The sequence below is a fragment of the Taeniopygia guttata genome, chromosome W, assembly GCF_048771995.1.
Source record: "Taeniopygia guttata chromosome W, bTaeGut7.mat, whole genome shotgun sequence".
In the NCBI taxonomy this organism is placed as follows: Eukaryota; Metazoa; Chordata; class Aves; order Passeriformes; family Estrildidae; genus Taeniopygia; species Taeniopygia guttata.
In genome coordinates, this window is record NC_133064.1 from 9,183,945 (window position 1) to 9,210,606 (window position 26,662).

The 26,662-nt window shown below is 40.4% G+C and overlaps 1 protein-coding gene across 16 annotated transcripts in view; it reads left to right on the forward strand.

Annotated features, from left to right (window-relative positions):
* Nucleotides 1-4,686: 4,686 nt before the first annotated feature.
* The window catches only part of LOC116806978 (ubiquitin-associated protein 2), a 171,364-nt gene continuing 149,388 nt past the window's right edge, over nt 4,687-26,662 (forward strand). For 8 of the 16 annotated variants that reach the window (XM_072923059.1, XM_072923062.1, XM_072923060.1 and 5 more), the window contains exons 1-4: nt 4,687-4,778; nt 20,171-20,310; nt 25,501-25,578; nt 26,445-26,555. In XM_072923059.1, the coding sequence (XP_072779160.1) occupies nt 4,739-4,778; nt 20,171-20,310; nt 25,501-25,578; nt 26,445-26,555 (369 nt within the window). In that variant the 5' untranslated portion in view covers nt 4,687-4,738. Of the gene's footprint in view, nt 4,896-4,934; nt 5,065-20,170; nt 20,311-21,274; nt 23,696-25,500; nt 25,579-26,444; nt 26,556-26,662 lie in introns of those variants that run through there. The other 8 variants (XM_072923067.1, XM_032744781.3, XM_072923066.1 and 5 more) reach the window with 8 other exon arrangements.

The following is a 26,662-nucleotide window of genomic DNA, read 5'->3' on the forward strand; positions in this document are numbered from 1 at the left end:
GCCGGAACTCGGGGTACGGGACTCAATGCACCAGTACATGATGTACAACCTGGAGACTATGTATATATTAAGTCTCTTACAGAGAAAGCCCTGGAACCACAGTGGGAGGGACCATACCAAGTACTCCTTACTACCTTCACTGCAATCAAGATTAAGGAACAAAGCGCCTGGATCCACCACAGTCGGGTTAAGAAAGCTCCAGAAGCCACTTGGAAGATAACACCGGGTGATGGTGAACTAAAACTAAAATTTACTCGAACAAAATGAGTGTGTCATGGTGGGTGGGGACTTTTACTGAAATATTGTTTACAATCTTAGCTGCATTCCAACAATTAGAAGGTAAACCTAGTCAGAACGACGTTAAATGGCCTTGGTCCCAAGCCTTTACTCAATACACTGGATCCATGGGGAAAATTTCCGATTTAGGAGGTTTAAATCTAACAACTCTGGTCATACACAGTAATCAAATATATACCCAACAAGAGTGGCAAAACCAGGGTTTGTGGTCACTCCAAGGGACCATAGGAGAAGTAATTGAAATAGGGTGTCGAATGATTAATGGGACTACCCACAACAAAGTGACTCAAATCAGTGTGAATGACCGCCAGAAGATTTGCAATCATCCAAGTGAATTAGACTGTTGGTGCAAATTCAAATTAGAACAAACTAGTAAAGTGGTTTGCCTCTGGGCCCGTGACACTATTGGGCTGTCCTTTAAATTTATAATAAATGCTATAGCCAAACCAGCTACAACCCACTCCAGCACTCAAGCGCAAACCCAAAATACACCATCCAATCTTGAACCTAGAGTTTATGAAATCGGGCCATATGTTATAAGGAATACGGGCCAACAAAAACTGTTATTTAACCCAGAATGGTCCCTTAAACGCGTTGAACTGTTAATGCAAATTAATATCTTGACAGTTCAGCCAGCCTGCTCCCCTTTCCTAAGGTCGTCCTTCGAAGGATGGACAAAGTGGCTACAGAAACGAATACACCTCCGAGATAGAATGCAAAGGGATTTGACTGGGATCTTAGGGACCGGGTTAGGAGTTTTGAACGGGATTGACTCTGAAATATTGATGAATAAATTAGCTATAGCAACTAGCGACCTAACAAAATTAAAACAACCTTTACAGTCATCTCTATTAGCACTAGGAAATAGTCAGTGGCAGGTTTCAAGAGTACTGCCAAAATGGAGAAACTTTGAAGATCATGACCATAGTTTACTGATAGATGCATTAGGAGGAGCACAAGAGAACATATCTTTAGCCCTTAGTTGTATACAAGCGCAATTATGGATACAGTCAACAGCTGCTTTAATCATAAGGGAAGGAAGTGAAGGGGTGTTTCCAGTGGAAATACGAAAAGTTGTCTGGGACAGTGCTACAGACTTTGAGAGAGACCTCCAGTCTTGGTGGACCATGGTAAATTTTACATATGATCCCACCACTACCACAGCTACTGCCTTTGTGCTCACCATTCGTAATGCCACGGTTCACACTATTCACCCCATCATTGCTCTAGGATTAAGTCATGAAAAGTCAGTACTCTACCCCTCAGAACACAGAGCATGGGCCTGGAAAAACCAAGGGAAATGGCAAACCATCAACCTAGAGCCTTGCATTGCTCGAGAACAACAAGGATTCATCTGTGAGAGTAATCTGATTAGTGCTCAAGACGTATGCCTTGACACTGATCAGGGCATTTGCCACTTTGAAATCCACCCAGACAACAACCAACAAACTATACTAGTATACATAGGCGATGGCTGTGTGTGTTTGAGAACTGTGTGTAACGTTATAGAAATTGATAAAAACAAAGTCCCCTTGTCTAGTAAAAATCATTCAAATTTCTGTATTTGTAACTTCATCAAGATTACCGGGTGTGATTTTATATACTCAGCACCAGTCGTATCCCACCAGTTAATGAAGTCAAACTACACAACCTACGATGAATTACCTCCCACAACTATTGGTATGAATCTGACCCTAGTAAAACAATTAATGAAACATCAAGATCTAATCAAAATTATAGAGGAGGTTCATAAAAATGGGCAGAGAACTCTGGTTACAGTCCATCATGACGTAACTGAAATAAACAAAGTCCTGCAAAGAATAAAACAAGACGGAAGTCATAACTGGTGGGATGCATTGTTTGGGTGGTCACCGACTGCGACGGGCATCATGAACACTCTATGTCACCCCATTATTGTCTTACTAATATTGGTTACCATAAGTCTAATAATGTCTATTTTAACACTTGTGTGGAATTGGAATATGATACAACGTGTAGCCATTCTAACTTCACTTTCTAGAACTCATGGGATCCTGATAAAAGAAGACTATCATGATAGTAAGCTAGGAATGAAACCAGAACCCCTGTAGTAAAAGAATTTACTATATTTTAAGAAAAGGGGGGACTGAAACAAAAGATTTTCCAGAGATCACTTAAACTAACAAAATGAATGTATCAGAAATGAATGTATCAAAAATAGATGTATAAAAAGAATGTATCAAAAATGAGTGTATCAGAAATGAATGCATTATGTTTGTAGAATTGTGTGTTGAATTTTAAGAAACCCCTGCACAGAAGGGCATAGGAAAGAAAAACAAAGATCTCTAAAGCTTCTTGCAAAGGACAAATACCGGAAAGGACAAAGAATGCTAAGACCCCCAGACGAGGAAGCCCTATGTCACCAGCATGTCAAAAATGATGAACTTATCCAGATAAGAGAGCAAAGGACCAAAAGCGCAAGCGCAGAGGAGGAGAGTTCAAAAGTTCAATGCTGAGGAAGACTAAGATATAAATTAAAAGACCACCAGGGACCCCCATAAGAAACCCTCACAAAGAACTACGCGTGCCCAGAAGGGCGTGGACCTATTTAGCATGAGAAGCGAAGACAGGCGGGGCCAGGGGTTGAATATGCATAGAAAAATTGTGTAATGTATTGCATATGTAACACCTTTGTGAATAAAGTCGGGGGGCAGACTTCAGCTCGGGGCACAAGATTTCGGAGAGTTATCTCGCTTGTGCCGAGCGCTCCCATACATACCCACTTCATAACTACCTCGAGTTGTGGAGTCTATTTATTTAGTCCGAATATCGCTTCACACATATGTGTCAGGACTCTCAGGAGACAGTCACAGGTTTTCTAGTTAGGTAGTTAGTGATAGTTCTTGTTAGTGTAATATAATGTAATAAAGTTATAGTATAATAAAGTAATTAAATAGCCTTCTGAAATCATTGGAGTCAGAGCTCATTCTTCCCAGGCATTGGGGGCTGCTTTTACTATACCCAGTCATCCATTTTGTGACCATTTTTGGGTCCATCTTGGGTGTAGCCCTGGCAAGGCTCTTGTTCTGCCCAAGGTGTATCCTTTTAAGGCCTTTTAATAAATACCTACTTTATTCTCTTAGCTCTGTCTAGTCCCTGTTCCAGGTCAGCCTTTTCAAGGCATCAGTTCCAGTCCAAACATAGAACACATGAGAAAAGATGGGCATGTTTTCATGGACTATGGGTTAAACCAATACTGGTTTTCCTCTTATGTGCTATAGCAACTCTTGTCTTTTTACCATGCATGATACCTTGTCTAGTGCAGCTCATTCAGCATGTGATCAAGCAAGTAGTAGCCATGCCTACTGATCTAGAAATGGCTACAGAAGGACAGAAAATGAGGTCACTGCAAATAATCACCAAAAAAAAAAAATCCAGAAAGAAGAAAATTAAGACAATTATTTATAAAATAAGAAGAGGGGGGATTGAAAGGAATGAGAGGGATGTGTCTACAAACTGTGGGCCTGCTGGTAGATAAAGCCAGGTACTGATAGGTGAAAGAAGCAATGGGGGGGGGACCATCAATTCCATAGCAATTTCACTAATTGACACAGACTGTTGCTCACTCAAGGCCATACTAAATTCTTGGACTTTGGGGAAAATAACAGATACAAAGAAAAAGAAGGGGAGGAAGCACATTAGAAGAGGGTCTTAGGTATTAGGCGATTTGGGAAGTCTGTACCTCTCAAGTACCTCAGTCAATGGGGAAAGAGAGAGGGAAATTAGGTTAAAAAGGAGGCTGTGTCCTCCAGCAATTTGAGAGACCCCATGAGAAATGCCCAATGGCCTCTTCCTTTATTAGAATAAAGTTACAGAACTACTCTGTCTCCTTTTTTGGACATAAATCTCTGACATTGTGGATTAATTTTCCTCATAAACATAATCTGGCAATATGAATGAGCTTTAATCTGTGACATAAGCGATTCCTGCCAAAATCCTGGAGGGCAGAAAATAAAGGCTTCTTTTTAAAAGAAGTAAAGCAAAACTCAGAGCTCCTAGTTCAAACTGCTCCTTTGATCAGTGAGAGGTACCAAACCATGATTCTGAACGTTCACCCTGTTCCTAAACCCATCCCACCATGGCCCAGGCTGCTTTCTAGGGTGCTAAGTCTCTGTCTCCCCGCGGCCTGACAGAGAGCTAAGGTGGGGCTGCCCGTCCCCGCAGATGCCCTTCCCGGTCGGGCTCTGTCAACGCATCAACGCTCCACGGAGCGACCCTAGGAACGGTTACGGCCTTCCCTCAGAGCCGTCCGCGGAGCAGCCGTCAACGCAACGAGCCAGTGCAGCGAAGACCCTTCACGGAGACGCACCCTACACCACCTCCCCTCAGCGCAGCTTTGAAGGGGTTTAGCCAACCCCTTCGCTGCGCGGGTGTTTGGGGGGAGGAGCAAAGCCCTGGTCATATGCGTGCCAGAGTGGGCGGAAGGGCTGGTGATGAGTTAAGTGCGTAGAAGGGGAGTGTGTTATGTGATATTGGGCGGTGGGGGAGGAGGGAGAGCCAGGCAGGTGGTCACGTGACGGTGGTGAGCGCCACTGCTGCTTTGTGAGCACATTGGGCAGGTATCGCGTAGGGGGGCCGGGGCTGCCTCCTGCGGAAGGGGGGGGGGGGGGGGAGGAGGGAATGGATGGAATGGATGGACGGGAATACGCGCGCATCTGTCCCCCTTCTTCGCTGCTTGCCCCGTGCACGCGGTGGCTGTGGTGGACTTGCGCGCCCAAGGGAGGCCTGGTACCCCTTTCCCATCTTAACAGTGTGGGGGCGGCTGTTGGACCCTCAGCGGTCTGAGGCCCTGGGACGGGCCTGCCGCCTAGGGCTGGTTCCTCTTTCTGGTGTGCGCTTTTGTCCTGCGTCGGGTGTCTGCTAGGACCGCCCTTCCCCACCGGGCCTTCTGCCCCTTCCCAGCTGCGGGAGGAATGAGGGTGGTGGCGTGAGGGGAGGTGGCTCTGCCCTACTTATGCTGGCGGCGACCCAAGGGAAGCTTCCTCCTGCACCTTTCCCCCTTCCCCCCATTTTCTCATGGGCGCGGTTAGGAGCCGCTGAGTAGGCCGCGGGTGCGGGTAGCTCCTGCCCCAGTCCGGGTTCCTGTGGGGAGGATAAGCCCACCTGGTGGGTGTCAGGAGAGGTGGATTAATTTTCTATTCTAGAGAGGAGGTCTTGCACCCCCTTCTCATTTCTCATCTCGTTACAGCTGGGGGGGGGGGGGTTCTCTCCTGAAGGATTTGTGCTTCTCCTGGTTCTTTGGGCTTATGGGTGTGAAGAAAGGGCGGGGGGTGCAGTGGACCTTTCGGATAAATGCATCTGGTGGAGGGAAGCGTCTTTGGGTCTCTTTCTAATCTCGAGTTGGGCCAAAGGAGGGCTGGCATCATGGGAAGGGAACAAGTAGGTGAATAACTATTGATTTGTGCCTTGTGTAGGGTGGTACTTTCATGTTTTCTTTATCTCCTTCCTCAGTGCTCCCTCACTAGTGCGGTAGGGTAGCTGTGTCGTGGTCACAGCTACAGAATTCACTGACGGTAACATTGGCAGCAACACTAGGTTACTCGAGATTTCTGTTAACCATTTCTACTTAGTCTTTCCTCACCCCTGACTATGTGTGCTTGTTGAGAATTGCAAGTTAGTGCAGGGCTTTATTATTGGACTGGCTTTTTTTCATTAAAAAACTAAAAAAAAAAAAAAAAAAAAACAAAAAAACCACACTATTTTGTGTCTGCTATTGTTGCTGAAGAAAATTGTAGCAGAAAAGTGAGCTGGTAGAAACCCTTCTGCAAGAAACTGGATGTAGAAAGGGACCTGGTACACCTTTGAGCTTGGTGCATGGACATGTAGCTTGGTTACCTTCAAAAGGAACATGCAGTGTAGTGGAACAGAAACTTCTGGTTTGGTGTGGAGCTATGTAAGGGGAAGCTCATAAGGGTCAGCCTGCTTTGTCTCTAGCTACCAAGAAGTAATTGGTCCTTAGTAATCTCAATTTGAGTGAATACTGAATGCTTAGAATACAGCAGCAGATCAAGGTGTGAGAGCCTCTGGGGTAGTGGTGGTGCCTGGTGAAATGGAGAGGCTATTCTGGTGTGAGAGCAGCTGTTTGCAAGAAGAGAAATTGGAGCTGGATGTGAGGGGAGGGGAAGTAGCACTTGTCATTGAAACCGAGCTCTTTACAACAAATGGTAGCAATTCAACCTTACGAGGCTTTGCTTTTTTAATATTAACTAGGACCTTTTAGTAATTCCCTTAATATTGATACCTGGGCCTGATCTTTCTGTGGTGGTCTGATCTAACTTTTTTGGAGAATATATTTTTAACCTTACACTAGGTAACTTGAAAGCAAACAAGGCTAAATAATTTTGTAGCATTAATGATGTTTGGGACTCCTGGAAGGTTACACTGAGAAACTGGATTAACTAGTGTAAATCAATTTTGTGGAAAATGAGGCAGCTGTGTTTATGACCTCAGCAATTTAAAGGAGGTAGGGAGGAGTGGGAACGGGGCAAGCTCTGTTCTAGTTGCAGTTTTATCAGTATGTTGATTTTTTTAAAAAAGTGTTTATAGTAATAAAATCAAAGACATGTAAATTCAGAAATTTAGACTGATTCACTTGCATTGTTTTGGCCAGTCCTCAAAAAAGCTCCCGGTGCCATGAATTGCAAAAGGAGGACAATTCAGGAGGACTTTGGAGTTACATACTCACCACTAAAATCTAAGGAAGCTAAGGGAAAACCCAACCCAAAAATCTTGAAAATCTTGTCTGTTATCAGGAGTGTGTGTGTGGTTTTTGGTTGCTTTTTTTTGTGGTGTGTTATTTTTTTGTTTTAGTTTTTTTTAGGTTTTCCAATTTTTAAGATACCTTTATAGAACTTAGGAGTAGATTTTTGGTGTTTTACATTTCTTTTTTCTTTCATGGATTTCTGTGATGCTTTCCTCATAGAATGCTATTTCTTGGTATGTTTTACATTTGTTGGTGTCCTCCTAGTGATACTGATTGTAGCAGAATAGTATGCTGATTAATAGTGCTTGAGAAATTTATGTATCATGGACTGTTAATACTCTGTTAATAATTGCCATTGATAGTATTGCTAATGATAGTAATATTTACTTGCAATTTCAGTGATGTTTAGTACCAGTACTTGAAGAGATACTTCATGAAAGACTAGGAATACAAGCGAATATATTTTAATATTTTTTTAAATTTATCTTTGACACTTATTTGGTTAAAGCACATGAGCAGGACTCTGAAGACCTGTTTTCTGTGCCTGGGTTTGCAAAAGCCTCATATGACCATGGTAGAAGAGAAGCCAATTGACTTAGCCCCTTTGTAAGCTGACAGATTAAAGAAATTTAGTGTTGTATTTGTAGACTTCAAAATTATTGAATGGAAGGTGCTAGAGGAAATATGTGTTGTTATTCTGCCAGAGCATTTTGTTGAATTCATAGTTGTTTGGTTTTTTTTTCTGATAAAATCTCCTTGTTTGTAGCCCATGATGTCTTCTTTGCTTCTCAGAGACCTAGTTTTGACTTGTACTGTTTTTCATATAACTTTCCTAATCAGGTTATGCTCATTAAAGTGAGCGCCAGGATGAAAGGTGAAGTAGCTCCTTTATAATTGCCTCAGGTTCATAATTTACAAATAATACAGAGAGTTTTTCTGCTTTGCTCTGATGTGAAAGTCCATACTCCTTAATTTTGGCCATCCAAATTGGGAGTTTGTTGGAACTACCCATCTGCCTGGGGCTCCTACAGGCTGTTTCAGGTGTGGTACCCTCAGCCCTTTTCTTCCCACTACTTTGCAATGCTGCAAAGAGTAAATAGTGACTAAAGACAGATTAGAGGTGATACAGTCTGATGCCTATGATCTCATGGCTTGCTCAGCTTGCTTTTACTATAGCATAATTATTTTGCTGAGCATACTGTTTTATTTATGTTCTCTCTAGACTAAAGCTTGTAAGATAGCTTATGTGAACAACTTTGCTCAGCTCCCTTGGAGTTGTTTCTACTCTCAGTTCTCTTGAATTTTTGGTTTTTTTTGTTCAGCTGTCTTTGTGAAAGCTGCAAGACACTGTGGCTTCTTTTGAAGGTAAAATTGCCAAGCTTTTTTCCCCTCCCTCCCTAGCTTCTTAAATCAGTCCTCCAATAGATGAGCTTGGAGGAGTTCTTAATCTGCATGTGTGTAGCATTTTGCATTAAAAACGATGAAATGTTTTCCATATTGAGAGATCTTTGATCTTTCTCAAGACTTAAGGTTTGCTCAAAGTAATATTTATATTGTAAACTTTATGGTTGGGGTGGTTTGTTTTTTTTTTTTTGCTTTATTGTACAGGAACCACTGGTTATTACAGATCTGCAAAATATGCAGATTGAGTGGAATTTGTGTTACAGGATCATTCACTATTTGAATCCAAAGTTAAATGGAGAAAACACAAACACTTTCTTAACCTCTAGATTTAAATTATTAGGTTGTACTTTTAAAAACTTGGTTTAATGGGGGGGAGTCCATCTTAATCTGTTAGGCAGCTCTATGGTTGAAGGTGTAAAATTTAAATTCAGTAGCCATGATCATATTCCTAAACGTTTTTAATGGTTTGTCGCAGTCGAGGCAGGACGGGAATGAGAAGACTCACTCAGAAGGCTGCTGAAAGTAAAACTCCGATTTATTCAAAATACACCGCTCTTTTATACAGAGCTTCGCAAAGGCCAAATACATTGGTCCTGAAGTGAAAACAACCCATAGCATTGGTTCAGAGTGCTTGATGCACAGTGATAGAACTTAACTATAAACAATGTGAGAACAAGAGAGATAAAGAATTATTTACATTCTTTCCCAGCTCTTTCCCAGGCTTTTTGCCTGGCTAGAAACTCTCAGTTTCTTTCCTTTGACTGAATCTGAGTCCCACAATGGTTAGCTGTAGAGAGAGGAAGTTTTTCTGCAATTTTATTCTGTGTGGTATAGGCTTCATCTAGAACATTTCAGTTGTATTTCCTATGACTAAAATAATGTTCCCAGAAGTAGGATGATGTTTTAGAGACCATATTGAGATTGCTTTTGAGCAAAGAAAATTAATTATTATTTGTAACTGTATTTGAGCAAAGGAAATAATTTGTTATTTTCAACTGTATTTATTTTGTTAAGTGTTTTGAGGATGATGGATATAATAATATAGAATGAAACATATGGCTTCTGAAAACCCTTTTGTTTCCTCTATTTGGTTTCAAATGTTAACTGAATTGTGTTTTTTTATCATAAAGCACTCATGCCCATTGCCTCTGGTCCTGTCAGTGGGTACTGCTGAAAAGAGCCTGGCTCTGTTTTTGCACCTTCCCTTCAGGGAACACTCCTCAAAGTGTTTGAGACACCCTCCTCAAAGCTTTCTTTTTCTCTAGGTTAAGCTACTTGATATAGTCAAGTCTGTAGTCTTTCAGACAAGCTCAAGGCCATATGCTCTTACATGTCTTTGAGAAGGAGGTGGATTAATGATTGAATTTAGTGTAGGGGGTGGTGGTAACAGTAATTCTTGACTCGATAGGTGGAGAGGTGGGCGAGTTTGGGATGTGTGTTTAAAATGCTGTGAAAATGCAATAAGATGCATATTTCAAATCCAAATAACTTCTGTTATTGCAAATAATGAGTAATTGGCTGTCTTTGCTCTAGCTGAAATGAAGGCTATAATTTGGTGGTTCTGTAAGGAAAGAAACAGGTCAAACATTTAATTGTCTGATAGTGATAAAATTGCCCAAGTCATGTGTATGTTCTATCTTGGAATTGTGTGGATTGTAAATGATGGTTTAATGTACACACAGCATGTAGGATAATTTAGGCTGAGGTGCAATATGATCGCTAAAGCTGATACTTGTAATATTTTAATACTGTTGCTAGAATTGAACATCATAGTTAGCAAAGCATATAGTCTAGATGCAGTCTCAGAATTCTAAGGGTGAGGTGCTGCAATTAATAAAAATAAGCTGAGATGTGAGGAGTACAAGTCCTTTTTCTTTCAAAATTAATAACTCGATACTGCAGCAGAGTGCTCGGTCTTATAGATTGATGGTGAAATAGGTGACTCATCTTCTTGGCATGTTTTAGAAAACATGCTTTCTACTTAGGCATTTTAATGTTGCGCTGCACAGCATATAAAGTCAGCATACATCTGTGGGGTCAAGGGCTGTTAGTACAGCATGATAATGAATGATCCTGTAGAATACAAAAATATACTTAAAAGGAAAAAAGTTTCTTAATGTTCTGTCAATAGGAAGGAAGTTTTTAAGAAAAATTATGAAAAATTATTTGCTAATTCGGATTTTTCAAACTTAAAAAAGATTCTTTGCACATTCTTAAGTTTTATTATAAGCTAATCTGGTTTGGAAAGAAATGGTAGAGGAGAGTGAGAACCTCCTTTCAGAGACAGAAAACACATGGCAGCCAAACAACATATAAGCCCAGACATGCAGAAAAAGGTAAAGATGGGGAGCTGGAGCAGTGACTGTGGGTCTAGGAGAAGTTTAAGGGTGGTTTACCGCCACTTCTATTGGAAAGAATAAATAATTAAGTGCAATAAGAATTTTGGCAATTTGACATCATATGTAACTTGTCTCTTTGGTACATTTAAAAAAGCAAAATGAAATTTATCTCCCACTTCCTAGTTAGTTTCTTAATCTTTTTTATGCTAAACACACAAGAACAGCTTGGAGGACTTATTTTGATAAGACTGCATGGAGGGCACTTGATTTATCTGCTCCTTTTTAGCGTGTAGTATGTTTGAAATTGTAAAGATTGTTAATCCTTCATCTCTTTTGGATAGTTTGATATCATTTTGGTGTAAATTGGATAGACCTGACCTCATGGAAAATTCTAGGGCAGCATAACAAGAATAAGTGAATTTACACATGACACCAAGTTGAGAAGTTGTGATCATGAAAAAAATAATGCTCGAAATAAAGTAGGATAACCTGGGAGTAAAATCAAGTTTTCTGACTGAAGTGGGTCAAGATGAACTTTAGTATAAAAAAAAATTAATAAAATCCACCTTGTTTAAAGCTAGACAAAATGCTAACGATGGTTGTGACAACAGAAGGAGCAGTCCAGAGTTGGCAGATAAATAAAAATGATCTCTTACAGCTTTCAGTTCTTGGTACCGTTTCTGTGGTGACAGCTTGCAGTTGTGCTGTATTAGATATGAGCTGAAACTTGATTTTAACAGAATAAACTGTTTGGGTTCTACCTGTGCTATGGATTGAGTTTTGAATGAATATACAACCAGGTCCCAGACATGAACTAAAACTCTTGTCACGATATTTTCTCCCAAACTCTGCTCAGCCATCCTTCACTTGTGTGTGACTTCAGGAAGGATGTTTTCTGGTTGCAGAGGGTAATTATTTTCATCCCTGAAAAACCTGGTTGGTTTTTTTTTCCTCAGCTAGAAAAACCTTTCCTTTTGTGAAGAACTAGTTAATGTTTTTTATAAGCCTTCTAGTTAATGCAGTGTATAATTCAGTCTGAATATTTGTTGCAGTGGATGACCAGGCTGTAGTTATGCTAGCTGCTTCTTTGTTGGAAGTCGTAGACACTGTAGTGCCCTTTCACTGAATGCTACTAAGGAAACCCTAGGAGGGAAAATACCAAGGGCTTTACCATTTCTGGTTTTCTTTGTTGAGAAACAGGTATGGAGAAGTTTGCAATAGTGATGGTTCTTCACCAGTGAATGTAGCAATGATGGAATAAACAGCAATTATACTGTGTATTGACTTGGCTAGTATTTTCTTTTATTTCCTTAGGCTAGAAAATAAGAGAGCAGAGGACTTGGAAATGGAGGTGTTCCTTTCCTTCTGTAGCAAGAGGAAGTAGAATGTGTGCATGGCTGTGCAAGTACCAGGGCTCACCTCTGAGCCACTGTGGTTTCTCTGTTTCCTGACCCGAGATACTGAGTCAGTTCAGGAAAGCATATGGTGTACTGAGTGATGGGAATGCATTCTCTCTTCTACTTTGGTAGTTTTTCACAGAATCAACTAGGATGAAAAAGACCTTTGAGATCATAGAGTCCAACCTATGACCTAACACCACCTTGTCAACTAGACCATGGCACTAAGTGCCACATCCAGTCTTCTCTTAAACACCTCCAGCAATGGTAACTCCACTACCTCCCTGGGCAGCCCATTCCAATGCCCAATCACTCTTTCTGTGAAGAACTTCTTCCTACTGTCCAGCTTAAACTTCCCCTGGTGTACCTTAAGACTGTCTTCTTGTTGTGTTGCTGGTCACCTGGGAGAAGAGACTGACCCTCACCTGGCTACAACCTCCTTTCAGAGAGGGTTTGCATAAGAAAAGCCTTTTCTATGACAGAGAACAATAAATTAGGTCCTTCTATCAAAGATGACGGGAACATGTATTTAATTTTTCCTTCAGGTCTTAGACTATCAGACAGCCAAGATGTTTTCTTCAATTATTATTCAGCAAAGAAACATACTTTAAAAATGAACTTGCTGTTGCCCCTTCCTCACATGCTCCCCATGATGATTGCCTCTCAAAGAGAATTCCTATTTTCTATATATTATATTTCTATGTGGACCAGTTCAGTTTTTTGGTTTTTTTTCTCCTCTCTCTATTTCATGGCAATAGCTGTGGTATGGTCTGTGTTATGGTCTAGTAAGATCCTCTAGTTCTGATGATCCTGACAGTGATGCTTAGGCATATAGACTAACTGCATGTTATTTTCTAACTGTGTTACTTAAAGTTATTTTATAGTCAATGGTAAGTGCTGGTAACTAGTGCATCTTGCAGGTCCTTGCAAACATGAGGCTTATAATTAGGACAGGGATCAGGATTTTATTATTTTTTGCATGTGGAAGGTCAGCTGGTTGCTGTCTAAAATGGTGGTGTTCTTGCAGAAAGGCATCAAAAGATGACAATAGTGACTTTGTAGATATTGATGTTTTAAACATAAGGCTGAGTCCTCTGAATCTTCTATGACATTCACTCTCTATTGATTTTCCAGAATCAGGGCAAATGAGGAATGTTGTTTTCTGACATCAGCAGAGCTAGGTGGGTTTTGCTAACCAGGTTTTTAGTAGTCTGAAGGTTGCCTTAGTTGTGTGAAAGATAAAGCCCTAGGTTGAAGTTATTTAGGCTTCTCCAATTTTGGTGCAGTTGTCCTTTGTTGTTTGTTTTTTTTTTTTTTTAATACCAGTAAAAATTGATTTTAGGGAAGTTTGGATTCCTCCTTCAGAAATTTCTGTATGATTAAGGGTACTTGTTGCATCTGAAGTTTGAATGTTTATGAAGAAGTTGAGGGCAAGTCTGTTGGATGTTTATTGGGTGTATCTGGCAGATTTTGATTAAAACAAGGATAATCATCAGCAGTGTATACTAAAATGTAAAGCATCTGTTAGTCAGAGACACTGGGATAATAGCAAAGATAGATATTGTGAGATTAGAAATTTTTTTTTAAAAATAGTGCTAATCATATTGCTCGACTTCCATGATTGAAACTTGCTCTACCAGTGCAAAACATGTCCTGTTCAGTCCCCCTTCCACATCATGCTTTTGAGAGGGGCTCTGGATGTGTAACCAGCCTTTGCCTAACTCCAGTCTTTTGATGGTGAACATTTCTTTCTCTTACAAAACAATGCTGTCTTTTCTTTATTTGCAAGACCTATTTGTATATTTCTGTTTTCCAATTGATATAAAATTTCGATAGCCAAACCAAATTTTATTTCTATCTTTTATTTTAAAGAAAGCAAGCAAGCAGTGCTGGGTGGCTGGGAAGTCACCACTCCACTAATGGCACACACCACTTACAAGTTCAGCAAAGTATATATAATGTTTTAAGCCTACAAAGCATTTTCCAATGTGCTTGGTTAGTCCAAATCAGCAAATATCAATAAACTGGGATCAGCAATTTCATAATCTTTCCAGGTGGCTGTTGGCTTCCTGTCATCTGGAGGGAGGCCCTACACCAGTGTCTGCTACATGATTTTGTCAAGTGCATCAAGCTTTTTATTATACATAAGCATTTAGTTGCAATATCCCTTAGCTTTACCACAACTTCCTCTATTTTATTCTAAGCATCAGTCGTTTGGCTACCTCACCTCTTTACTATACTTCTTCTATTTCAATGCTTTATTTGGCTATTCGTTCAGAAAGTTTCAAAACCGTTCTTTGTAGTTATCACAGGGAACACATCCACTTTCGACACAGCAGATACAAGCATTTGCTGATTCCATTGCTAATTGACACAAATCACAAAAACATTTTTCACACTCTGTATTGCCGGAGCCCACCTCTAGGTCAGGGGTGGCTCCGTGTGGTAGAAAAATCTCTCCTCCAACCCGTGCTTCCAAAGAAAGGCTCAGCAGTCTCTTGTTCAGTCTCATGGTTGTTTATTGCAAGTTATCTAAAAGATTGTCTTCTTGGGCTGCTGCGGTTTGCTCAGCAGCTCAGGCAAAGGCACACACACACCCTCAGTCATCCTTTCTGACTCCCGTCTTCTTCTTCTCTCTCCCCGCCCAGGACTGCTGCTATATTTTATATGGTACATTACGTGTTAAATGCTTACAGTTTTTCCCCAATGCCTATTACCTATATTAAATGGTGCTTCCCTACCCTAAACCAATCTGTGAGTGCCAACATCACCAAGAACATGGAGGTAAGGAAGAAGAAAGAGGGATGACAGGACAGGCCCAAATCCTTCCATCTTAAAACTTCTGACCCCCATGTACAAAACCAAAACCCCCCTGTACAGGACTTAAAACCCCCCTGTACAGCACTCAAAAATTCTTCCCTTTACTTTGTGACTACTTCTACTATGATATCTAAACTTTTGTGACTTCTTGTTCTTCCTGCAAGGTTGGTAAATCTTGGATTTTGGTTCAAATCCAAAATCACAGCTGTTTCCAGCTGCCTGCCAGGGTCTCAAATGCTTCTGACCTGGACCTGGAACCTCCAAAAATGTCTGAGGGACATTTTGAGTTCCCACACTGTATAACATTTGTTTAGGAATAGTAATCCTTGAAATGAACTTTTTTTTTGCTGGTAATGAAAAAGTATTGATTTCTGTAGATTGGGGGTGTTCTTAGGTCATTATAGATTGAATTGACAGAATAATAATTTTGACTAACAACTCAGTGGGTTTTAAGAGTGTTCACTTGTTTATTCAGTATGCTTTGCTAACATAAGTGGAAGTGTATATGTTAGTTTATATGTTTGTATTGGTACTCTCGCCACTCCCAGCAATCTTCTTTTATTGGTAAAACATGAAAGTGTACTGATAATATATTTTCTCTCTCCTGTGATTTTCTGCCAGTGATGCAGGTCTACTCCTGGCCATCACTATTCTTCCTATTTACCACAGAAAACTAAGATGAGACAGAAATCCTCCCAGGATCCCTAAGCTCAGGTTTGGTGTTGTTGGCTTGGGACATTTATACAGACACTGAGTAATCAGCACCAGTCCTGAGGAACATCTGACTCTTGGAAACTTTTTCCCTTTCAAGCAGTAATAAAGGTGGTGAAATGCTTTAGACAACAGCTACAGACATGTTTGTTTTCCTCCACTTTTTTCTCATGCTTATATCATGCTACTGCATAGCAGTAAAATCTACACTCATTGTACACGTACAGGAGTCATGCCATCATGAAGCAGTATCCTGCAGCCTTTTCCCAGCCCTGTCATTGTGAGAAATCCTGAGTAACTTTGTGATTAGAGTACTGTGGTTTAGGAATGGTATTCTTCAATTTAGTGCTCCCACTAAAACTATGCTGCTGCTTGTTCCCCCCTCCCTTTCCCCTCTCCCCCCTGTGGGTTAAAGTAGAGGAGAACTGGAGGCAGGAAAGGTAAAGATGAAGGGTTGAGATAAGAAAAATTTACTGGAAACAGCAATGAGAGATAAAATGAAGAGTAACAGCAGCAATATTAATAACAAAAGTGTACAAAAGAGAGAGAGTGATTTACATGCAAAATGCTCACCCTGACCACTCCCTCTGGCTTGGAACCTGTGCTACCCAAGGGGTAAGGATAAAAAGGAGTAAGACTCTCCTGTTGAGTCACTAACTTGAAAGTAGACCCCCTTGCTAAACTGTGCCCCAGACTTGATGAGCAGTTTAGGCCCAAAGGTTTTAACCGCACTTAATTGATAGCTTAATTTAAACAATTTAACTAAGGATTAATGTAGAATTTTCTATAGCAGAATAGTAACTCACTAGCCAATTTACCCACAAATCTAAAGTACTTGAGAACATTCCTAGTCCGTTTACTATAGCATATTCACACTCACACGCACGGACCTAAAGAATATGTACAAGGTATCCACCTGTGAAAAATTCCCTTTGAAATCAGTGATGTACTCACATTGGATGCCTTTGCATCTTCTCAGTGGGTGAAGGGTTGAGTCTTGAGGAGTGGGGGTATTAGCCTGGGATCTGTCATTGGCATTCAGTGATCCTCCAAGTATAGCAAGCTTGAGAGTTTGCTGGCTCTGAGAGGCCCCACTCAGAGGGAGGTTGCTGGTCACAGCCTGCTGTGGTCCAGGAGAGCTCAAAGGGTCTCACTTTGGACTGCTGTTTCTGGGCTTCAAGAGTGGGCTTTTGTCATAGCAATTTTCCATCCTGGCCACAATTTGGGGCGGTAACTTTCTTTGAAAGTTCAATAACAAATGTTAGTCCACTTGGATGGTTATTCAGGCAGGAAAAATAAGTTTCCAAGGCTGTTAAAAAGCAGGATCTCTTTAAACAGCACCAGTTTCTGGGAGCAGACCGTGTTTCTGATAAGCTCAAGAGGAGCTCAGCCCAGGTGCTGCTGCCAAGGCCGAGGCCTAATGAGCATTTCTCAGATCATAGTGTGGCCTGAGGGTGGAGAGGGGATGCGCCACCATACTCTAACTAGTATAGTGCACTATCTTTAAAGCAATTATATTAAAGCTAGAAAAAATAATTATTAAGTAGAGATTGATATTACCCATACCAATGACTGTGGGCCAATCTGTTGCGCAGTCTCAAGGAATAATCTTGGGGGGCATCCCCACTCAAGGAAGGAATCTCCACATGTACTCCAAGAAAGGATGTGTTAGAAGACCCTGCCATTAAAAAGCTGGACTGGGCTTTTATACTAGTGTTTGACTGTCAGTCGTGTTTCTGGGCCAGCTGTGTCAGCTCAGCAACTTTAGCTAAGTTATCAGTACTATCACTTGTTGGTTCCTTTATCTCAGGTACTTTACCAGGTTTCCAGGTTTGCCATATTTTTACCTCACTATCAGAATGCTTACCTTTGTGGCTGATGAGTCAGGCTGGTTTCAGCATTTCTTCAACACCAAAAGCTGCATGACACCCCCCCCCCCCCCTTTCTTCATTCACCAGTGATAGCTTTGCAAATAGGGTATTGTTCAAGTTGTTTTACCCCCATTCCAGACAGAGCATCCTGCTACATCCCCATCTTATTAGTAATATCCCACTTAATGCTCAAAATTATAGTTACTATGGTAATTCGAAGGCAGTTGCTAACTGCCCTCCTCCTTCCTGTTGCTTTGGTACTTAAAAGTAGGTGTGAGGTGTGAAACCTCTGCCCGGTGTGGTGAAGGTATGTCCATGCCAGGGAGGTGCAATGTTGCCCTGGTCAGTGCACTGTTGGTGGTGGAGCAGGGCCCTTGAGACAGAGTGAAAATTTAACAGGGTAGAAATCCATTTGGATTTAGGTGAAATGTACCACTTTGAGCTTGCTAACATAAGTGAAATATGTTGTTTGGTCTAGTAACTACAGCACTAGGAAAATTGTCCCAGCTAAGGAAGAGATAAGAAAGACTCCTTGGACCTTGAAACAGACAGGGCAGAGTGACCCAGGAGTTCTTTCTGTACTTTCTGACAAAAACTGAGTACAAGTGTAACTAGCTGTAAGTGTAACTCGAAATCAGCAGAATGAATATGCATGAACCTATTGTGAAATTCTATGCATATAGAAATTAGTCAGGGTAATAAAAAAGGATCGGGAGTTCTCAGGGGTGGGCATGTCCATTGAAGGGCAATGAGTCCCCACATGCGTCCACAGCGTTTTGAATAAACCGTTCCCTACAAATCTTTATTGGAATTGTGGGGTTTTGATTTTTCATCCGCGTTTCACCCTTCAGCTGCTTCTTGTGCTGGGCCTGGGCTGGTTGTTGTGTATACTGCCAATTGTGCTTTAAGATAACTATTACGTCTGAAATGGATTATAACATGCCCATGTTGGCTTGATGGAGACCATCAAACTGGGGGTGTGTTTCCACAGTTGTCTGAAGCAAGTGCAAGTTCATACTGCTGCCAGGAAGATGCTCTTACCATCACTGGTTTTCTGCTTCAGACCTGTTGCCAAATTGTGATGCTCATGAGTTGCAGTCAGCAAGATGAGGGCATTCTCTAAAGATCTTGTTATATTCAGGTTGTTTGGGCTGTTTTCACAGCAAGCGGATCTTCCTGTGCTGCTTCATCCCCCCAGAAGTGTTTCAAATATTTGTGTGCATGTCTTTTTCCTTAAAGTACCCTTTCATCCTGAAAAACAAATATGGATTAAACAACAAATTGAGACCCACTGGAGTTAACATATATTAAATCACAGTGGGCTAACTCCAGACTATCATAGGTGAAGTTATTAGCCTGTCTTTCAGAGAGACTAGTGCTCTCTGTCATGTTCTCTATTAAGGATGCTTGGTTTTATTTTTTTCATTGCTTATTGTGGTATGCTCAAGTTGTGATGTGTTGATACTTTATTTGTTGAGTACCCATTCCTTGTGAATGCCAGTGAGCAGCTTGCACCAAAGCTGCTGCCCTGACAAGTTGCATGCTGAGGCACGTTCATACTTCTGGGCTGCAGTAAAAGCACTTTGCTGCTTGTTTGCACATCTCCTCCTGCCCAGGTACACCACTTGTAGGTTGTCCTTAGTTCCCTAAATTTGCAGGTTTTACTTCCCAGTGTCATGGGACAGAAACCAGGCAGTCAACTCTGACCTGACCAGTCACAAGATCTGTTTCCAGTTATCATAGTAACTATAAGCCATACTTGTCAATTAACCTTGTGTCAGATGCTGTAAAAACACAGGGGGAATAATAAATGCCTTGTTTCAAAGTAATTGTAATGATAGAGAATGCATTAGAATGAAAGCTGACTACCGCAAATGGGATAGCACTGGTAGGTGTGTGTGGTTTGAGTTTTCTTTTGTTTTCTTTTGTTGCCATACAACCAATGTATGTTTAAAGCAGGGTAATAGGTAGTTTTGTAAATAATTTCTTTAAATGTTAGGGAGAACATAAAAATATTGTTTACAAAGGCTGTATTTAAAGGTAAGGATCATGATTTTTCTATAAGAGAGAATGAGGGAGTGGGAAATAGAGTGGGCATTGTCTATGACTTCATGTATGTGTGCAGGAAAGCAGTTTAATGATAGGGAAGAAAGGAATGGCCTGAGTTGTGAATGTGACTTCTGTTAGCATTCTGAGTGGGTATGAGTGGTTAAATTCTAGGCATCAAAACAAGACAGCAGATATTAAAGAAATCTAAGGAGTGACCCAGCTGGAGCTGGAATTTCAGCAGAGTAGCAGATAGAAAAGTCTATATGTTAAATAACTGAGAAAAGCTGTGAGATCCAGATGTTGTCTGGAAGTAGAGATCTAGACAGATTGAAGTCAGCTAACAAAAATGCCTTTTATCCACTTCATTTACCCCTTTACTGTAAAGATTGCAATAAATCCAAAAATAGTGTATTGAAGCTGCTTTCTCGGGAGTCTCTGTATAGAGTTTGTGGTAAAGGCAGGAAGAGTTCAATATACTACATTTGTATATTATCGGGGTATGGCATCAATACCCTGCCTTAACTCTTTTTTTCCTTTCAGATTTTCTATTTTGTACATACATTGTTTTGTATATACTATATATGATGACTTCGGTGGTCAGTGAACGTACCCGGGGTACTAGGGACAAAATGCAAATTTCAACCTCTCAGCCAACACAACCACAGAAACAAGTAGTACAGGTACGTGCTACTATATAATCTTTGAGTTGAAAGTGAGCATGCAATGATTTCTTTCTTCCCTAAGTCAGTAAAAACTGGGAAGAGATGGGGGGGGGCTATGGTCTTATTTGGAAAAGTATGTTTGTTTGATATCTTGCTTTAATTGCTTAGTTATCCAGCACAGCATTAAGTTGTCCCTGTATTCTTGTCTCTTAAGGAGCTTTGTGTTCTTCAGCATCATTTCCCATGAGTGAGGAATCTATGCCTATCTCTGTCAGGATTTCTGTCCTGTTACCTTAGTGTCTTCAGGGCTCAGCTCTTTCATATGCCAGCCTCATGATGCTAGAAAATTTCTGGTCGGTAGAGGAATTTGGGTGGGTGGGAAAAGCTTTGTTAGATTCATGTTGTGTTCTACAGCATGATTCAGCATATTTAGAAGTCACAAAATCCTAAACTTCTTGTGCAGTGCCTTCACAAAGTGAAATGAAGATGGTTGTCCACTAGCAGACTAAAGTTATTTTGAGTATCTGCAAGATGGAAATTAAGCTTTTACCCCATTGTCTTGGTTCTCAGCAGCAGAATAGTTAAGTTGTGTGCTTCCCTGGGTTAAAGTGCAAAATGTCTCTGTTCCTGGCAACTCATTATTCTTTTGTTAGGTACTTTTCAAAATTTGATTCAATTCAATAATTTCCTCAGTTCTCAATCTAGAGGTGATCCCTTGGGAAATTGTCTTATTTTCTAGACTGATCTTTAACATGGAGGGGCTCTTTTGCTCTGTACAATATTAATTATGTGACCTCAAGCTCTTATTTCCTTGTGTTACAGTGCTTTGCATAGTGGTGATTCATGCTAATGTGTGGGTTTAGAAAGTGAGTTTCAACAAATTAAATTGAATTTGGTTTTGCTTTATAACAAGTAAGTGTGCAGGATTATAACAAGCAGGTTGACAGAAGTGATGGGTATCCCCTTTTTTGATGTTTACCAGACAGTGGAGTACTCTGCCCAGTTTTGGGTTTCCTAACGCAAGGCAGACATTGGCAAATGGGAGCAAGCCCAGTAAGGAGCTGTGAAGATGGTTGAGAGACTGGAGCACAGGATGAATGAGTGGTGACTGAGAGAACTGGATTTATTCATTCCTAAGAAGGCAAGGCCAGGCTGTCTTCTATTCAGATACCTCATGAAAGGGTATAAAAAAGGTGAAGCCAGCCTCAGAGACAATGGCACAAGTTGGAACACTGGAAATTCCAGCTGTTAAATGGAAAAAAATTGTTTACCACAAACACTGTCATGGATTAGAGAGGTTGTGGGATCTCTATCTGGCCTCAAGCAGCTACTCTGATGGGACATGCTCTCAAGTGGGAGGTTGTACTATCACTAGGGTATATTTGCAACTGATGTGATTCATTCATTTTAAGCATTAAGTCTTAGACCTTTTTCTGCATTTTTTCCCGCTTATTCTACCTCTTGCATAATAGATATTGGTTTGGTCATTTCAGTGGAAAAGATGATTATGTAATATACAGCAGATATGTTTTAGTGCACAGTATATTTTTATTGTTTAGATCACATGAACCTCCCTCCTTAGGCTTTACAGATCAACAGCAACATGTGGGATGATACTATTCAATTACCACTGATTCATTTTTTGAATGTAGAATTATGTTACTTTCTCAAATGGAGATTTCATTGTCATAGTCACATTGAACATAATTTAAGTTATTTAAGAAATTACATCACAGTTCTTTTTCATTGTTTCTGGATAATAAATATACTATTTTATTTTAAGATCCAGGCCTATTACTATCACTTTGTGTTTTGCATACTTCTGTTTTCTCGCAGTTCAAAGTTGTTAAAAATTTCCTTCACTCTGTTATGCTGCAAAGATAATGTATCTTGTAAGGCTGAGTGAAGTTCTAGCTGTCTTAAGATGCTACCATTTTCTTAGTTGCAATTAAAACTTAATTATACTGTTTTATAGGATATTACAATGACATTTGTGACAATGATGCCTTAAAAATGAAGAAGAAACGCTCACTGGGGAAAAAAAGCAAAACTTTTTTGTGACACTAATTTGGTGTTTGTGTTGTAAACACATCTTGTGGGGTTTTGTTGATTTTGTTTTCTTCTGAATCTTCAATTCTATCTGTATGCAATCCACTGGCATAAATGTTAGTGATATTGCACCTGCTTGTGTTTCTAAGCTTTCTCCTTACACAGGAAAACTAAAGATATTGTTACTCATTTGATAGTGTTATAAAGTTTGTATAATTTTGTCTTCTAACATGGACTTGAAAAAAGTTTGTTTACAGAAGAAATGAATCTCAGTGGTTTCCCGTTTCTGGTCAAATATCCCATTGTGTCTCTATAGAAATTACATTGAATGTTTGTATTCTGGATATCTTTAAAGGAAATCTCTTCACTAGCTAAAAAGTTGCTTGTGGGCATGAGGAGGCTGAAGTCAGAGCAAGAAGATGGGTCATCAGGACTTAATTTCTGAAACCAGCAGACCTTTTATTTTTGCTCTCTGCTGAGCTCTCAATAGATACCAAGAGCAAACTCTTTACACAGAACACCACACTGATGCAGGAAGCTTTTGTGGAGGGCGGCACCAGGGATAGCACAGGGAATTCCAGAGCAGGCTCTCCTCTTGTGTTACTGATTGGCATATGAAGCTGTCAGCATGACACTTTGAAAATGTGAAGTAGTGCAGAGTATTTAACTCTGTTACTTTCTTAGTTTAAGGCAATTATATGGGGTGGAGACTCCACAATGACTTACCTTCTCATAGTTTTAATCACTCCCCTTTCACCAATAAGGAGAAATGAACATGAGAAGATATAAGTGACAAAATAACAGTTTACTAAAAAGAAAAAACAGCAATAACCACTAGATACAAAGGTGCTGAGTCACCTCGTCCCCATGGGAACAAAGAAAACAAGATGGTGGAGAAGCCCCCTCCTCCCAAGATGATGGCAGCCGTAGCAGCCCACGTAGCCTGGAGGACAAATACAAGATAGTGGAGAAGCCCCCTTCTCTGGACCACTGGCAGAGAGAGAAAACAAAGGAAAATCAACACAGCAACTGAATCTGCTGTTCCACGACTCCCTTCTCCCTCAAACAACAACCAAGAGGGGACAGGGACAAAGCAAAACCTGGGAAAAAATCCTATTTTTGTCCAAAAGGCTTCAATGCTGCTGAGACGCTGGAAAAAACTTCCCTCCTTGGCATGGCTGGAACTGGAGCAACAGCTGGAAAAGTTGTGGACAATGGGTCTGACTCCTCCTTGGCGAATGGCAGGTGGCTGGAACTGGAGTATCAGCTTAAAAACTCATGAAGAAAGGATCCCGACACCTCCTCGTGAAACAGCAGGCAGTGGCGGCAAAGGTGTTTCAAAATCTGCTGTGAAGTAGGTTCAGATTGTGAAATGCAGCTTTGTGGGTTGTGACTAGGAGACCTGCCCAAGGCAACCCCTTTGGGAGCCCAGAGAGAACAAGAGGGCTCATTGGGGTGCATTCCCTGTTTTTAAAAGGACCCAGCCCCCCTCCTTTCCCTGAACTGGGGTAAAACACACAAGTTCCTCTTTGTGGGTTGTCAGGTCTTAGAGACTAATAATCTTTGGCAGGTTGACATGCAGAACATATGAAATACATGAGGTTTTTTGGGTCATCTAGGTCACCTAGGACAGTTACAAATGCTGATTGTCTTGGAACATTGACTCTGAGCAAAGCAAATATTATTTCCCTCAAGGAACTGGGACAGCTGCAGTAACTTCTCAGCCAATAAGCAGCTGATGTTTTATGGCGGAATAATTTTTTAGACTCAGGATTTACATTTGGTGATCTTCTCGAAAGCTTGCATTTGTGGTAAACTCCAAAAATGAAGCAGTTTGAGACTAAGTTTGAACTTGTGAGGTACAGAATTTCATGTGGGTATCCTGTGAAGTGAGACTGCCTAGGATGAATCCTTTCTGTCAAGAATTTCGGGGGATGATGTGGTCCCCTTCTCAATAATGAAGTCTTCTGCAATACATCAACTTGCATTTTGTGTCCTGGCTCTCTTCAGTATCAGCCTTCTCTAGCATGAGATAGTAGCCTCTTCTGTTTGGGCAGAAATCAAATGAGGTCCAAGTTCATGTAGCATACAGTTATCTTTGGTATTTTCATGGGAATGCAGTTAAGTAGGCTGCAGATGCTGCACTATGAAGAGTGGCCTATATGATGTGCCGTTAATGTTTTTGAGTAGTTTTCTTTTTAAGGTAGCTATAGCCTGTTTGGGTTTATGGCTCTTTACTGCAACCATCCATTTTAGTCTTTCAGCTTTTGGCGAAGTTGCCAGCATGGATTTGTTGTCCAGAAATGTTACAAAAGCACCAAATATTTTGTCAAGAGCAAGATTTTTTAGCAGTTTTCAGAGACTAGTATTCAGTTATTAAAAAAAAAAAAAGGAAGTTCAGCTGTTTATGAGCATAATCTTGAGGCATGACTCAGTCTTGTGCTCATAAAACTAGTCAGGTGGTTATTGGGAGAGGTGTGGAAGGTGATGTGAACAGGGATCATCAGAGGTGTAGTAAATTTAGAAATACCATTGTCAGTATGTTATGATAAAACTATCTCTGGAGTGGTAGATACTAAATAAAAGAAATATCAAAGTGTAAGCTTCTGTGGTAAATTCTATTATATGCTTGTATTGTCTATGTGGCGAACTTTAACGATGGTTCAAACACATCAGAATATGTTGAAATTGCTTCTGTTCTAGCTAACTTTTTAACTATAAAATGGGCATAGAAATGTTAATCCCTTCCCTGTAGCACTGCTGTGCTTGTGTATATTCTTTTTGAGAATCTTGAGAGAAAAAAAAAAGTGACACTAGTGACCAGTGACAGGACCTGAGGGAATGGCCTGATGTTGTGTCAGGGGAGGGCTAGGCTGGATGTCAGGAAAAGATTCTTCCCCCAGAGGGTGGTTGGGCACTGAACTGATTTCCCAGGGAATGGTCACAGCCCAAGGCTGCCAGAGCTCCAGGAGGGTTTGGACAATGCTCTCAGGCACAGGGTGGGATTGTTGGGGTGTCCTGTGCAGGGCCAGGAGTTTGACTTTGATGATCCTTGTGGGTCTCTTCCAACTCTGTGTATTCTATGATTGTGATAACTAGGAGATACTTAAAAAAAATATAGTTAAATGTTGTGTACTTTATTGGATGTTTGTTTTTCAGGCAACAGCAGAACAAATTCGCCTTGCTCAGATGATCTACGATAAGAATGACACAGATTTTGAAGATAAAGTGAAACAAGTATGTTTCATATGATACAGAGTTTTTATGCTCTGTAACAATGCTGACTTGTGTTTTGGAGGTAGAGCATGTTTCTGATTTAGATGAAACCTTTTTCACAAGGATAAAAGTTTAACTAGAAAAAGGTGCTCTTATTGTCCTGTAAAGTCTGTTTTCAAGAAATTGTGTGGTAATATAGCTATGACTGTATGGTTATACCTGGTGTATTTTCCTTTTGCCTTTAAGCCAAAACTCATCTGTGCTGATCTCTTCCAGACTATATCTCTTTAGTATGGTCACAATTGAATAATTGTCAGAATAAAGAGTGCGTTCAGGTTGTTCATGTGTACACACACATGGGAAAAATGTCACCTGTGTAAACTAAGTTTGCCAATATATTGGTTGTTTTTCAGGAAAAGTAAAAATCATAGAATCATAGCTTAAAGGTAAATTGAGGTATTATTTTAAAAAATAATTTGACGTCCTAGAGCTGTGTATGCAGCTTTATTGGCTTTTCCTATGTAAAACATCCTCTGAAGCATTAAGTGCTTTTTGTTGTTATAAACTTGTTTTGGTGATGTGCCAGAAGTGAAGTTTTGTACTTCCTGAAGCCATAGTACCCTCATCAACAATGCCTGTAGCTGTGCTGGTGGGAAGGACAGGAATTAAGTTCTGCATAGGAAATCTCCAAGCATAAAGTTAAAGGGAAAAAAAAAGTGAGAGAGTGCTTTCTTGATTATAATTTAATTTATGTTTACCTTTATTCACGATTTTAGTTTGCTCTGACACAGTAGCTTATGCGCGTTTTTGAATCTGTGGTGATACTAACTCTTATTTTCTTACAAAGATAATTTGAATATTTTAACATGTCTGATTCTTACTGCCAGCTTATGGAAGTGACGGGGAAAAACCAGGATGAGTGCATAGTGGCACTACATGATTGTAATGGGGACATGAACAGAGCAATTAACACATTGCTGGAAGGAAGTTCAGACACGGTAAGATTTTACTTTCCTATTAATCTGTCTTTTGTTTCCACTTCTTAGAAGTGATTGGGAAAGTCACATTTTGGAAGCTTTCAATTTCCATGCCTCCAAATTCTTTT